At 37.1% G+C, this 13,843-nt stretch overlaps 2 protein-coding genes across 2 annotated transcripts; one reads left to right on the top strand and one right to left on the bottom strand.

The window, feature by feature from the left end:
* Positions 1–3: 3 nt before the first annotated feature.
* Positions 4–10,497, bottom strand: LOC111270792 (piwi-like protein 1). Its single transcript, XM_022851194.2, has 18 exons — positions 10,411–10,497; positions 9,895–9,976; positions 8,764–8,840; positions 8,021–8,093; positions 7,286–7,384; positions 6,953–7,100; positions 6,570–6,798; positions 5,836–5,937; positions 5,433–5,623; positions 5,008–5,227; positions 4,737–4,851; positions 3,962–4,233; positions 3,507–3,698; positions 2,954–3,197; positions 2,531–2,682; positions 1,538–1,749; positions 978–1,149; positions 4–727 (listed from the first exon to the last, which is right to left on the bottom strand). Exons 3-18 carry the CDS (start codon positions 8,794–8,796, stop codon positions 641–643), a joined length of 2,541 nt encoding a protein of 846 aa, XP_022706929.1. The 5' UTR covers positions 8,797–8,840; positions 9,895–9,976; positions 10,411–10,497; the 3' UTR covers positions 4–640.
* A 106-nt stretch (positions 10,498–10,603) lies between these two features.
* On the top strand, positions 10,604–12,724 carry Srp19 (signal recognition particle 19). The gene is made up of 4 exons (XM_022851196.2): positions 10,604–10,943; positions 11,439–11,514; positions 11,832–12,018; positions 12,321–12,724. Exons 1-4 carry the CDS (start codon positions 10,840–10,842, stop codon positions 12,554–12,556), a joined length of 603 nt encoding a protein of 200 aa, XP_022706931.1. The 5' UTR covers positions 10,604–10,839; the 3' UTR covers positions 12,557–12,724.
* The last annotated feature ends 1,119 nt before the right edge of the window (positions 12,725–13,843 follow it).

Raw genomic sequence — 13,843 nt, 5'->3', positions numbered from 1 at the left:
AAATATTACATGTAAGCTGTTGCTTTATTTAAGGTTTGAAATGCATACTGCTGCTGCTGCTGTACAATTTTCTAAAATTACGAATAGTAAAAATTCACCTCAATTATTATTTCTTTATCTTAAAGGAACCAATTTATCGGAAAAATTTAATTAAAAAATTTGAATATATCCAATAGGACAATAAGCTATAGGTACTTTGTTCATAACATGTACGTTATTGGTATGTACTTGCCGCTATTATTTATGTCACTGTTGTTCACCCATAAATTAACAGAGTAATAATGTAACAATTTTAAAACAGGTATTTCGCCTGTCATATATTAAAAAAATCTATAATTAGCCGTTTACGTGCTATTAGTCCCTGTGCTATGTTGCATGCTGCATAGCTCTAGTACTTAAATTATAGCGAGTTAAAACCTATATTTGGCTTCATCGATGCCCGCAAATACCTGAGCTCTTAGATTGAAAAATAACATCTCATGAGGCAAATGACACAGTAATATGCAGATTTTTTATATATATTATCTGGACACATTTTCTACCAAAATATTAGAGGCAGCTGCCGAACACACACCACTGAACCCTATTCCGAAGAATAAATGTTTACAGCTTCATGAATTCATCAACAACTTGATCCAAACTATAAGTAATATAACAGATCCTCGACTCGCTCCTCGGGCTGATCTTCAAGAACATCCGCGACAAACTCCGCGCATTTGCTGGCGTACTGAAATTTAGGAGTTTTAGTTATACGGGTTAGATAAACAACGTATGCTTTGATGCCACGATGCGTTTTTCGCTGGACGCAGCACCGTGAACCACAATTGAAGCTCACAGTGGGGTTCACAATTCACGATGATGAAGCGTCCGTTCAATTTACATTGGAGCATATATTACCAGATAGATTACAGTTGCATTGTTGTGCATTACAGAAGGTTCTTAACCGTAAATTACAAGTGAGACATTTTTACACGTACCAGTAGTGGGGCTGGTAGTGAAGTTTCGCCGGCCACATTGAAGTACATATGTTTGAGCTGTTTGATAACCTTTGAAATGACTTTTATGGATAGCTGAGCTGTATTGCACTCCAGAAGAAAGACAAGCACGTCAGTAGGCACGCCCTTTTGCTGAGGCACATAAATGAGTTTCCTGTAGAAACGATTGAAAAATAAGAAGCAAAAATATCAATACTTACAGTCCTTAATATGAATAGGAAAACGACAACGCCAATAAATGAATTTAGGATGCTCCTCCTAACCACGATTATAACGTCCGTAGTCTCCTATTGTGAATTCTACTGATTTTTACTTTGGTATGAGTCTTTTTCGCACAAACTCTTCAGTATTAGCATTGACCCCTTTCGTTTGCTTTGGTCACTACATTTATAAAAAAAAATTAAAGGTTCTTTAGAAATTGTCCGATGTAGCCCAATCAAATCAATAGTGAATAGTTGACGTTGTATTGAATTGTATTAATTTTGGGCTCCAGCGCTTCGCATCAATTGCCCATTCAATTAAGTGCGAAATATTTCACTAACTTGTGCAAATCTGTCAAAGCAGTAGCACAATCGTCCGATTTGGCAGCAGTCATGAAGATGTCAACCAGCTCAACGGTGTCTAGAAGAGTAACTACAACAAGTGAAGTGTTTGGGCCGCATGCTCCCTGAAGGTCGGCTTTTTCTCTTTGCGATAAAGGTGCCATTTGTCTTCGAAACACAAACGTCGTTTCCGGCATAGTGTCTTTATTTGCCTAAAAATAAAAATAAGATCATCGTTAGACAGTAGGCAAATACACACAGATATGTGTATTCGCTACAAACATTTATTTCGATTAGCGACAAACCCACACGAATACTAGATACGAACTTACAAAATAGGAACGAAGACGTCAAATAAACTGTAAGAATTGAAAATTCACCTACAATTGTAAATTACCATACGAAAAAAGTATAATGCTTAGTATATCTTATTATTTATGTACATAAATTATATGTATATCTATGAAGAGGTGAGAGGCATAGAGGGAAGCCACTGTATCAAAAATTATATATAAGTTATAAGACAGCGTTAGAGAATAAAGGGCACAAACAATTTTTATTATATTTTATAAAACTATTTTTATTAGAAAAATCCGATTAGTCAAGGAATACCATTGTAGAGAAAGTATGTATGAAGCTGGAAGGAGAATTTATATAGGGAAGAATATTCATAGCGTGATGACTCTTTCGAAGAATTTTCTTTCAAGATGGTACTTTTAAGAAAACCGAAGCTATACTTTTTTAGAAGCTTTGAATAAAAGGAGGTGATCTACAAATGTTGAGAACACCTAAAGCCGCTGAGAAAAATCGAATCTACTTAGAGACAATCGTGAATCGCGTAGTGTTTTTGAGATATATTTGAATAATACGACCTGTCAACTCGATAACCCGATAAAAATCTTCTTAATTTGTAGTAAACATTACAAACAGATTTCTGCTGAGTGCTACATAATACTCATAGGTTCATTATCTAAATCTTCTAATATAACGTACTTCTCTGTATTTAGCAAGAGCTTTCGTCGCGACTATTTTGAGGTCCTGCATATCCTTAATAGCAGTGGAATACCATCTGGAAAACAGTCTGTCTCTTGATGCAACCACTCCTAACCATAGGAAGCCTGAAGTGCCTGTGTACGCGGACATTCCTGGAAAAACGAAAAACAGTTTTTTTGTATAATCTGAGCCGTGTGTGTGTCAACGGGCAGACGAGGCGCCATAACATTCACGGATAACTAAGTTTGACCGAGCGCACCTTAATGAGATAAAAATCGTTCGTTGTTATAGGTATATATTTACAATCTTTCGGTCCAGTATTAATTATTATTATTCTCTTATCAACCGATTGGTAAATTTCTATCAAGTCGCTAGTTCGATACACGCTGAGTTGTAGACGGTTTATCTGTTCAAAATGTTTACCAATGACCATAATGCCGGTGAGGGTTCCGTCTAACGTCCACAAATCGCCGCCCATTTTGCAATTAATTTGCGTGATAATACTCAAGCAAACTTGCGGTCGACTAGCAACAGCTCGGGCAGTGTCGCGAATCAGAACCTGTGTGGCAATATTTCTGTTTTGCGACATTAGCGCCCATTTTTTCACATCACAATAGATGTCGTCGCGTGATGCGCGCATTATGACAATGGCGAGTTGTAGATCTTTCTGCAATTTTGATGGAAACATAACAAATGGCAACATACCGATACTTCAATCAGCGTGTGCTAGTAAACAAGGTACTTAACATTTAGTGGTGAATCGGTCCTGGATACTAATGGCACTAATCATAGAAAACATCCGCATACCTGTTTGTTTCATGGCTTGTCCAGGACATATGGCAGATTCTAGATGAAGACCAATAAACATAGCGTATTATTTCATGGTTGCTAATGGTATTATGACGTCACTTCGGTAGCTAGATGCAGTGACACATATTATAAACGAGAATTTTCTGTTGATTCTTGTATTACTGACATGTTTCCCTTGAAGCGCCTTGAGTGCTTGCACATACGCCTTTCGTTCGTCGGATAGAATGTACTTAGCCATTCTCGGCGAATCTATTTGGATCCCTAGCTTTGGCGCGTCATTAATAAGATTTTCAATCATTGCTATGACGATATTTTCATCACCACGTTGCGCAACTACAACCCAGCTCGAAATTCGAACCTGCAAAATCCGGAAATTGTTAGAGTATTAATGTTCCATATCCAATATTTGTTGTCTTTGACTGCCAGCGCTGATTTTGCTAATCGATTGAATAGATATGAAGCTACGTTACTAACAATAGTGTTGAGTTGTTATTTCAATTGATACACTTAAGAACGGTGCTCATCAAACCATCTACCATTCTCTTGTAACAGTCTTTTGCCATAAGACACATTCTAATTGTTGAGAAAACACAACCACTACGCGCAGTGCTTGATACTTACTGGAGTCGTCACTTCGAAATCCGCCAGACGAGCTAGCCAACCTCGTGATTGAACCGGAGCGTAACAGTTCTTAGCCAGATGCAACATTTGGTCGCTTTGAAGGAGAACTCCGTTTGACACCACGGCGGTGTCAAGGAGCTGCAGGCCCCAAGCTGCCAACTCATTAACGATTCGCTTCTTTGTTGCACTCTCCAAGTAACGCAAGAGAGCTAGTTGCCTCTGTTGGCCACTAACGGGCTCCCCAAGAAAATTTGAAACGCAATCAGCACCACCTATTCAAGGCGCGCCACAAGCCGGATAAACGGCGTCTAATTTATGGCCCTTTATTTATTAATTTATTATATGATGTTAAATAGGTGTGGCATTTGTCCTTTAGCAGTTTCTATGAAAATGGTGCATTGACTTGGGACGTCGGAAAGTAGAAGACACGGAACGGCAATCAGTTTCACCGTTCTCACCGTTCTTCACATTAATAATACGCATACTAACGAAACTGTTAAACCGGATAATTTGTGATACAAGGCCGTTGTTCACATTTTAACAGCAAATCGATAACGTTTTTATTTTTTACTGAAAGTCTACGTATTTCTCGCTTTTCTCTTATATGACGCTAATGATGATAGCCGGCCATATGTTTCACATTAAACCACTAGATTGACAGACAATTAATACCTCTTTTGTCCCAAACAAAGCCTTCGCACATTTTTCGTATAATTCATTCGTAAATCATTCAGGAAAAAAAAATTCAAGAAATCAATAATTTTTAATTACATGCCTTCTGCGTGATCTCGCCCTAAAAGGTGCGAACTCTTCGTTCTCCGAGACCCTTGAATGCGCAGGTTCTCAGCTTCCATATGTGTGGTAGTTTCCTTATGGAGGTATCTACAAACCTGAATTCGTATGAGAACGCAGAGCACAAAACAACAAAAATTGTAACAGGAGGTACATTAATAGTACTGTGAGTATTGAAATCAAATCAATATTTGAGCGTAAAATCCACCCTTATAGATTAGGGAAAATAGATAAGAGGAGCTCCAAAAACTTACCAAAATAGGTCTCGGTTGTACCCTCACTCCACGGCGTTCGAAGAAGCTCTGTCTATGGTGACTTTTCCTCATGTTTTGATCCCACAAAACGTCGCTTATTATTAGAGTTGTCTTCTCTATATCGGCAAGTACCACGAGATTTTTGAGAGAGTCCAAGACTAATCGATGATAGTATTTTTCATCTACTCCCTCACTAATCGCATAAATTAGACACTCCGAGCTATAACCAAAAAAACGGTTCGAACACACAAGGTAATCACATTGTTACTTCTATATCTGTATTTTATTGAACATGTGAGATATATTTTTTAGCTAGTTTCGCAAGTTCGCTACAACAGTTGACTGTCAATTATGATGGTATGCATGTTGAAGTCTACCGGTCTCTTCTCAAGATTTGTAAAACTGAAACCGAAGGAGATTCGTACATAATATCGCGTACAGTGCCAGTATTTACTGGATTCGACGAACAGCGGACTAAGATTCTGTGGTCGTTTAAGTCATTTTCGTCGACCTTGACCACATCGATAACCTTGCCAGGGTACCGTTCAAAACGTCGATACTCTGGCGTTAACTGCAGAGGCACAAAGGCTTTTGGTGAAGTAATCATCAATGCGATCTGCTCAAACGAGGCCAAGAAAAGCAACGATAATTTACATATTTAGAGTACAACAGAATAATCCACTGGAATAACGAACAAAATATTCACATTTATTTATCGTAAATGCCGAGAAGCTGGCTAGTATAAAAGAAAAGGTCGTTAAAGCCTACTGTGAGTTAATCCAAATTTAGACCTTTAAGATTATTTCCAAATATAAAATAACTACCAACCTTCTGCAGAAGTACGTCAAAAAACTCTTTTTGGTTAATGGGGTTTGAGCTTAGTTCAAAGCTCACCGTAACCTGATGCGAATCGATTGTACCCTGTAATTTCTATAACACCAATTATTCCGTTAGTTTTTTGATTAGTAATACAGCGCCGCAGGCGCCACTGATTAAATCTGATTTTATGAAAAGTACTCTGGCGAACAAGACACTGTATACCACTATCATGTCATAAAGTATTTAGGCAAACAAACCATAGATTTTAATGTTACGTCATTTACTTTTGCCGCTGCATTTCCTTAAATGCTGTAGTTGATAAAATACTTTCCTATGTCAAACAATGATGCACTTGGTGTTATTGCATTTTGTCTAAAACACCACTCTTCATGTTTGAATAATATAGTAGTGATAAAGAAATGTGTATGTGCTTAAATGTAATTGATCAGAAAATTAGATTATTGTGGTAATTCAAAAATCACAAAACGAGCTTCAAGGAAGGCGCTTGATAAAAAAAAAGTGTTTATGAACTTATGCTCGCCTTTACAAATCAATATCTAACTAAAACCTTGACCATGTGACGTACTGAATAGACAGGGTAGATTTTTGAGGTTGAGCTGCTCATAGGCTCGATAAGTCAAGCAGCAATAAAACGAAAGCGGTAAATGGGAAAAATAATCGTTCACTAGTGAAAATCAGTAAAATGAGAAATGTAAACGTAGTAATTAGTTAATGATACATACAAAATGGTCCTGTGGTAGTGGGCCGACTGTGTACAGTTTGTCCGGTAGTTCGAAATAGTATGCCGGAAGTTCAAGCGCATCCTTGACAAACTCCTGGAGGAAAAATTGTTTTTTTTGTATGGGAAACAGCTCGTCGTCCTCGTGCGAAGTGAACTCTACGTGATAGCATAACTTCGTCACTTCCGTATTCTCTTTGAACTGGAGACAGTTGGTGTTGGAGAACGCGCTTCTGCAATTGGCAATTATACACAAGAAAATGTGAAATCGTATGTGTTATCTTCGGCAGGCTCATATAATATGTTACGTTTCACATACGTAGAATAAAGGCACACCTTCTTTTCTGATAGAATCTTGCCCCATCCTTATAAAACTTTGGAACGTACATATTGTTCTGTTGTTCCGTTGGTACGGCAGGAAGTGCTTCTTTTAATTGTTGGATGTCACTGCTAAATGTGCCTTCGATGTCCCGCGGTGTACATGACTCGGATCGAAATATGTTTGTAATAAAATCATTACTCGTGTCGGTTGCCCCTGTGAATAGCATGTTCAAAGTCGAATACACTGTAAAAATATAATTTCACGATTGTGTACCTATTATTGGAACTGAAGATTTTTAATAACACAGGTAATAGGCGTTACAGATTACGAATTTAACAACCCTTTTTTACCCAGAAGTTTACTTACCTACAGTAGGTGTATAAAAGCGTACTACATACCATCTAGGCTACATGTTCCATTAGCCGGACTGCGCACTGATGATACGCTTTGCGCACATGATTTGATTAACTTGCTTGAGTTCGTATCAATCGACTGACCTAAAAGAAGTAACGAAGAAAATCAAAACGATGATGAGTAGGGATACGTTGTTGATGGTGCTTATTTTAGCATCGCTTGGTACATATGGTCGGGCCAGCAAAAGATCCGCGATTCTACAATTTGTCATACATAAGTAAATAGTTATACTTTACATACACGACTTCCGTGGCGCGATTAATGTGAGTAATGTTCAGATTTCCTTCGTTCTCATTTAGTGCGAACGATTCCGCGACTGTGTCACCATTGCGACTGCGTATATCGTATTGTAGGTCAGATGAGTCGAAGCATATGTTATTTTTATTCGGGCTATCAAACGACGTCGTGTATTATTTGATCAAATCTCATACCTAATTAAAAACATCGGACCACGTCATGAACCCATCTAACAAAACAACATACTTCCTACTGATATACCAATTATTTACCTCTTTTTAAATAGCTAAATAACGCAAATAGAGCCACCTATAAATACCAAAGCGTTTATTTTAAACGATAATATTTATGGCTAATCCTAAAGTATATTATCAGTATTGAAGGCACAATGGCAAACTATAGGCACAGTTGTATTTAACTGAGCCTTGTCCAGAGCCTTCTCTATGAACTATGAGAAAACCACGGAAGACACTAGAACTTACCAATGCCAGAGTCTGAATTTGTTTTCTTCGACCTGCTACGCAACATCAAGCCGCGGCCTCGTCCTGGTTTCGTCTTTAAAGTTATATAGTGCGTTTTAGACTTGACATAATGACTGACATTAAAATTACGGCAGTTGTTTGGAGTGTAAAGTATAAGATAGGGGCTGAGCGGCAATCACTACTCTAATGTGTGTAGCAGCACACTAACCCATTTTTGCCCCATTCATAGATTACTGATAATAAACGTATTCGTTGCACACTACCAGTTGCTCCGATTATTTAATAGTCGTTCTAAATAATCCTGTCACCGAACACTAAATGTCCCATTCCTCGCACCACATATATTTCGTGCTTTCATCACAATTAGGACATCGACTGTTTGCCATGGGATTCATTTTCAAAATCTTGCTAACATAAATCGCTTGATTGAATGAATAGTATGAAAATCTTGCTATTCATCTAAAATGGTTATCACAGGGAAAACGTTACACTCTACAGTCGTCAGACAACGAAAATACTTTATTAATCAAAAATCGAGCCCTACGCTCTTTTTTTAGAGCTAAAGAAAGTAAGCCAACTTTGGTTAATGTCAAAGGTATCCTCTTGGGGAAAAGCTGTTCTTTGACCCTTGATTAAACTTTCTTCTCGTCGAGGCAAGTGTACATAAGTCTACATATTTAAATGCTGCCGCATCTAGTCGGTATAGGGTAAATATCATATATGTATAGTAATGGAATACTAACCACCGATGCTTGTGAACCTTCCCGGCTGTCCATCGTGTGCTATAGGGCTGGTACGTACACACAAATAATATTAATGTCTGCAACATTACAAGCCACGGTTATTATCATACTTGAACGTAAAGCCCCATGCTGCTTTTGTTCTCTATCCGCTAGGTAATTAATCTATTTTCTAATATGGTCAATGAATACAACGGATAATATGAATAGCACGCAATATAAGCAGATCTTATTAAGGTTTCGTACTAGAAAAATTCATAAACAAGGGGGGCGATTAATTCAACATAAAAATTACATATAAACATATCGGTGGTATCCACCGATATGTTTCTCTGCTACTGTCTAACTCCTACCATTCCTCGAATATATCTCGTCTCTTTAAGCATTATATTCCTTTTTCGAACCTTATACCTTTTTGCGTAACTAATAATTTCAACGAATATGTGCCTAAGATGTGTTTTATGGACACACACCACCTCTAAACAGGAAGGCCTCTCTACAATAGATAATCAATTAAAGCATACTTTTACGGCTTCCTTTTTAATCCATATTTTCTTACAATACCAAAGAAACACATGCTACTTTAAACTGACGAATATATAGGTACGTTCAGGTGTTGCACCGATTAATACTTCCAATAACGACTCGTAAAACGTTTTAGAAACGCAAGCGTAAACTGAAGACAGCACAGCGGTCGAGCAAATTTTTTTACAGACAAAGATAAGTTCAAAAAAAAAATCAATAACTTTGATAAATGACAATGGCAATAGTATCTGCTGCAAGCGTCTTATTGTTCTTAAGGTGTAAACATGCCGGAGGTTTGGCTGGCATAACGAACTCGGCTGCATGTAAGAGGCGAAATAATTGGAGAGTACCCTTTCTATCAGTTAACGGAAGTCCTGGCACATTGATGAGTTTTAAAATATTTCAATAATCTCAATTCAATAATCAAAAGGTTCACTCCTGATATGACGTCATCAATGATAAAATTCGTCCTATAGAGGTTTTCTACATCGATGCATTTTCGCGTTCAAAAACAGTCCAATACACAAAAACATCTCCTCGTGTAGGTTAATTTGTTTCTTTAATAATATATCAAAATGTTCGCTTTCAACTACAGATCGTAATACTTACAGTAGCCTTAGGTTTGTTTGTTTTTAATGTTGATCGCAGTACAAAAGTCACTTCGATAAAGTAGCCAAACCGTCACGTCAATCTGTAATGATAAGCAACAACGGCTTCAATGAGTCATGTAATCACGCTAGAACCTTATGAATAATTGCGTTTTATGATGTAATAGCACTTGAATTGAACATAACTAAACACAAATAGCCCATAAACGAAAAAGCGGAATATACGTAAGTGACGGCGACATAATACTTTGTTTAGGCTAAAAGAAAATAAATGCCCAATATTTATCCACTTAGATTTACTTTCTTACTGGTATCGCAAACCTTATTCAAATTAGAGCGTAATCTCTCTATCTTTTTCGTGGAATTTCTGTTTTTACTACACTTGCGGTTAGAGCCGTGTTCCTGTTTTGTATGTCAAAATACTTAAAAATTCCTGAGGCAAGCTTGTTTGTAAACATCATTTGAAATTGTAAACACTGTAAGCAACATTGTGAAAATAAAGAAATCTTCGACGCACATACGAGTGTAGAGTATGCAATAACCTTAACAAGACAATTTTATCGATGAAGTGCGGTGCAACGCATGCAGACGTTTTATATGGGCTGTTTGTGTAGAGCTGTCCTTTCCCCTTTCCGTCTGCTCTCTGTTTCGGAGGGACCAGTTAGGATGTTTTTATTTATGATATAAACATTGGAACGCGAGCAGATCTAGGTACCATTGTCGTGTTGCTTTCAATACATGTCACTGTATCAATAACATTACCGTGGCCTGGCTCTACGTTCTATGTTGTACATATGTATGAATGATTGGCACGTCTGAAATAGGGAGCATCAAAAATCAATTACATCTGGAGCATCGAACAGGTTATAAATCTGATAGGCAACAAACATTAAAACAAACTTGATACATACGAGAACCATACGTTAGTATACTGATTGTGATCCATATGGCTGATCCTCAAGTTGCCAGCACGAGTCCCCAGGGAAACCACCCAAATGTGATTCGCTTAGGCCCCTTCATGCCTACGAAAAAACACAGTGACCATGAAAGGTAAGTCTAAGTTTCGCTTCCACATCAGGATAATATGTGGAATACAGTGAAAATCAACCAATCGGTTTTGTTAATATAATGGTTAACAGTTTATAAAGGAACGGCTACATGCATTTTCATTTTATACAGTACACTGTAGGTAATAGTACTACTAAAGAAAATGAACGAATAGAAAAAGACGTAGATCTGAATATAAAAATGCTGATTCAATATTGTAAAAAGTATTGCTCGACGAGGAGATAAAAAATAATAAAAGAAGTTCAATATCGGACGAAACTCCGAAGGTTTTTGATCGACAGTGATGCCAAGAAATGATCACTGCGTTCTCCAGACACAAAGATAAATTAACAAAAAGTGCTACCAACGTGTATTTTGAATTTCTTTCTTTCGGGTGGCTCCATATGTACGCATTTAGACGCAGTCTTCTACAACGGGTCAAACTGAGCGGTATATAGGTTAACATCAACAGCATCAATAATTTTTGAATTCTTTCAGATGGGTGCATGTATACCCTATATATCTGAATAAAAACAAAACTGTCGCTGAAGGTCGTCGGGTCCCTAAGGAAATTGTAAGTGTTTTAAAAACAGCAATTACCATTAGCGACGTCCGTTCGTAAAACTTTTTTTAGATTTTACGGTTTAAAAGTGTATGATACTTTTAGGAGTATCAATAGAGGGTGTATGAATGGACGTCGCTAATGGTAGCTGTTATGTATGTTTTGTATGTTATGTTAGTTATGTATCATAAAGGAATGTAATGTATTTGATTATCCAATACGCTGTTTAAGACCCATATGAAAAAATTCGTAGGTAAACAAAGAAAACCTTAAGCAAACAATCCATTTTGAGGTTACAAAAAGATTGATCCATAGTAAATACGTTGCAGGCAGTTGTGGACCCTATAGCACGAGAGATTGTCATGGCCTTACAAGAAAAGGGTTTCGACCTGTTTGTTGAGGGTTACAAAGTGCACCCGCGTGAGGTCGACAAGGAAAATGCTCTTATGAGATCACGTGTCCGGGTTCACTTCAAAAACGATGATGGGAAGCCCATTAACCCGCAGTATCCTACAAGTATGATAAAATCATGTCGAACGTTTTTACGTAGATTTTAGGCGCCGCATTTCAATATCGCTTGCTTAAATTAGATATCAAGATTATTAATCAATATTCTATACGGCTTTTATTTTTTTCTTTAGAACGGAAATGGTACGGTTGGAGCCTATTGCGAAAAACGTTTTATTTATCTAACCAAAGTAAATATTATCATCATCATAAAGAAAGCGGGACAACATGACGCTACACGAAGAATTAGACTGTCTAGCAGCATGCTTGCCTTGTTTTTTTTACACATCTTTTTTTTTTTTTATATTTAGAACGTGCATTATTTCGTATGCTGTGCGAATCGATCGCTGCCATCGAGTACCGGCAGGATCCTGAGATGTTCAAACAGCATCAGCGAGCACTACAGGCACAGGTTGCTCCTCAAGTCCTCCAACAGCAGCGTTTCCTCGAGCGTTTAGAGAAATCGCAAACACAGACTCCCGGAAACAGTGGTTCCCAGTCAACCACTATAACCAATAAGAAGAAGAACAAACGGGGAAGAAAATAATATAACCTTCTTATGGCAGTTCCTGTTACTTATTGCTTCTTATTAGGAATCTCTGACCGGAGAAGTGTAGTTGATAAACTTATCCAGTATTGCGAGATTTTTAAGCTGTAATATGAACCGATAAGTACTGCTGCTAACAATAAAATACGAAACGAAATCTTTAATGTATATATATATATATATATATATATAGCGTATTACAATAATAACTATATAATAATACTAATAACAATAATAATTTAATGTTAAGATTTTTATTCATTCTAGGCATTTTGTTTGACATTATGAAGATTCTATAAACTTATCGCATTGATTACCGACTCACCGTAGCACAATTTGCTAGTAACTTAAGACCTAAAAAAATAACTGCTCGGCTTAACCATTGGATCTCCTTTTTCTGTAAGAACGCTTTCCATATAATAACTTCAATACAATTTGTGCAGTAGTCACGATTACAAAGAAGCTGTTCAAAGGATGGCTTATTTTATCACGTTTTATATACATACTGCGCTTCCACCCGGAGTGTCTTTCTGCCTCCTTAAACTAAGATGTTCGACTACGATGCACGACGACGATGACGAAAAGATTTAAACAAGAAAAGCTGTAAGAAACAAATCCAAGCCAGATCAAAATAGTCAATGCGTACCCTTATGTCAAAATAATTTCCCGTTTCAGTCCCTATATGAAACCAGATCAATGATTTCTAGGACTTTACTAAAATGAAAATTTTTCAAGCAGTATTTCGTAGATACAAGGCATATAATGACGCATTTGCAATGAACACGGAAACAAGTGGAAGATAAATACTAGCAAAACAATCCGTATTAACATTACAATGTCACATTCCCGTGAGCAAGGACCAAGTACTGGCCAGAGCTGAAGCCTTGTTAGAACCGTGAGAATTTCAAAAACAGCTTTTGAAATGATTCGGTTTGTAAAAGCTACATTCTTATTCACAGCTCGGTCCTGTATATTTAACAATCTACATTGTTTACAATTTTTAAAAACAATTTTTTCTTGAAAAAACTTGTTACCCTTAACCAGTTCAAAACAAAAGGTATATGGTGAGATAATGCTTTAAACTAGAAATACGTTGTTAGAAACCTCATTTTTTATCTAAACATACTACTATTTACATAACATACTATCTACTTAGCGATAGAATTAAAAGTGCTAAAATCTATCGGTCAATCCTCATATAATACAGATCTGCTCACCGAAAGCAGTGACCGAACGCGGCCATGATGCCACTTGTCCAAATCATTAAAAATATTTTGGGCTAACCGT

Source organism: Varroa jacobsoni, unplaced genomic scaffold, assembly GCF_002532875.2.
Source record: "Varroa jacobsoni isolate VJ856 unplaced genomic scaffold, vjacob_1.0 contig00123, whole genome shotgun sequence".
NCBI classification, from domain to species: domain Eukaryota; kingdom Metazoa; phylum Arthropoda; class Arachnida; order Mesostigmata; family Varroidae; genus Varroa; species Varroa jacobsoni.
This window is presented reverse-complemented; position numbering and strand designations above follow the sequence as displayed.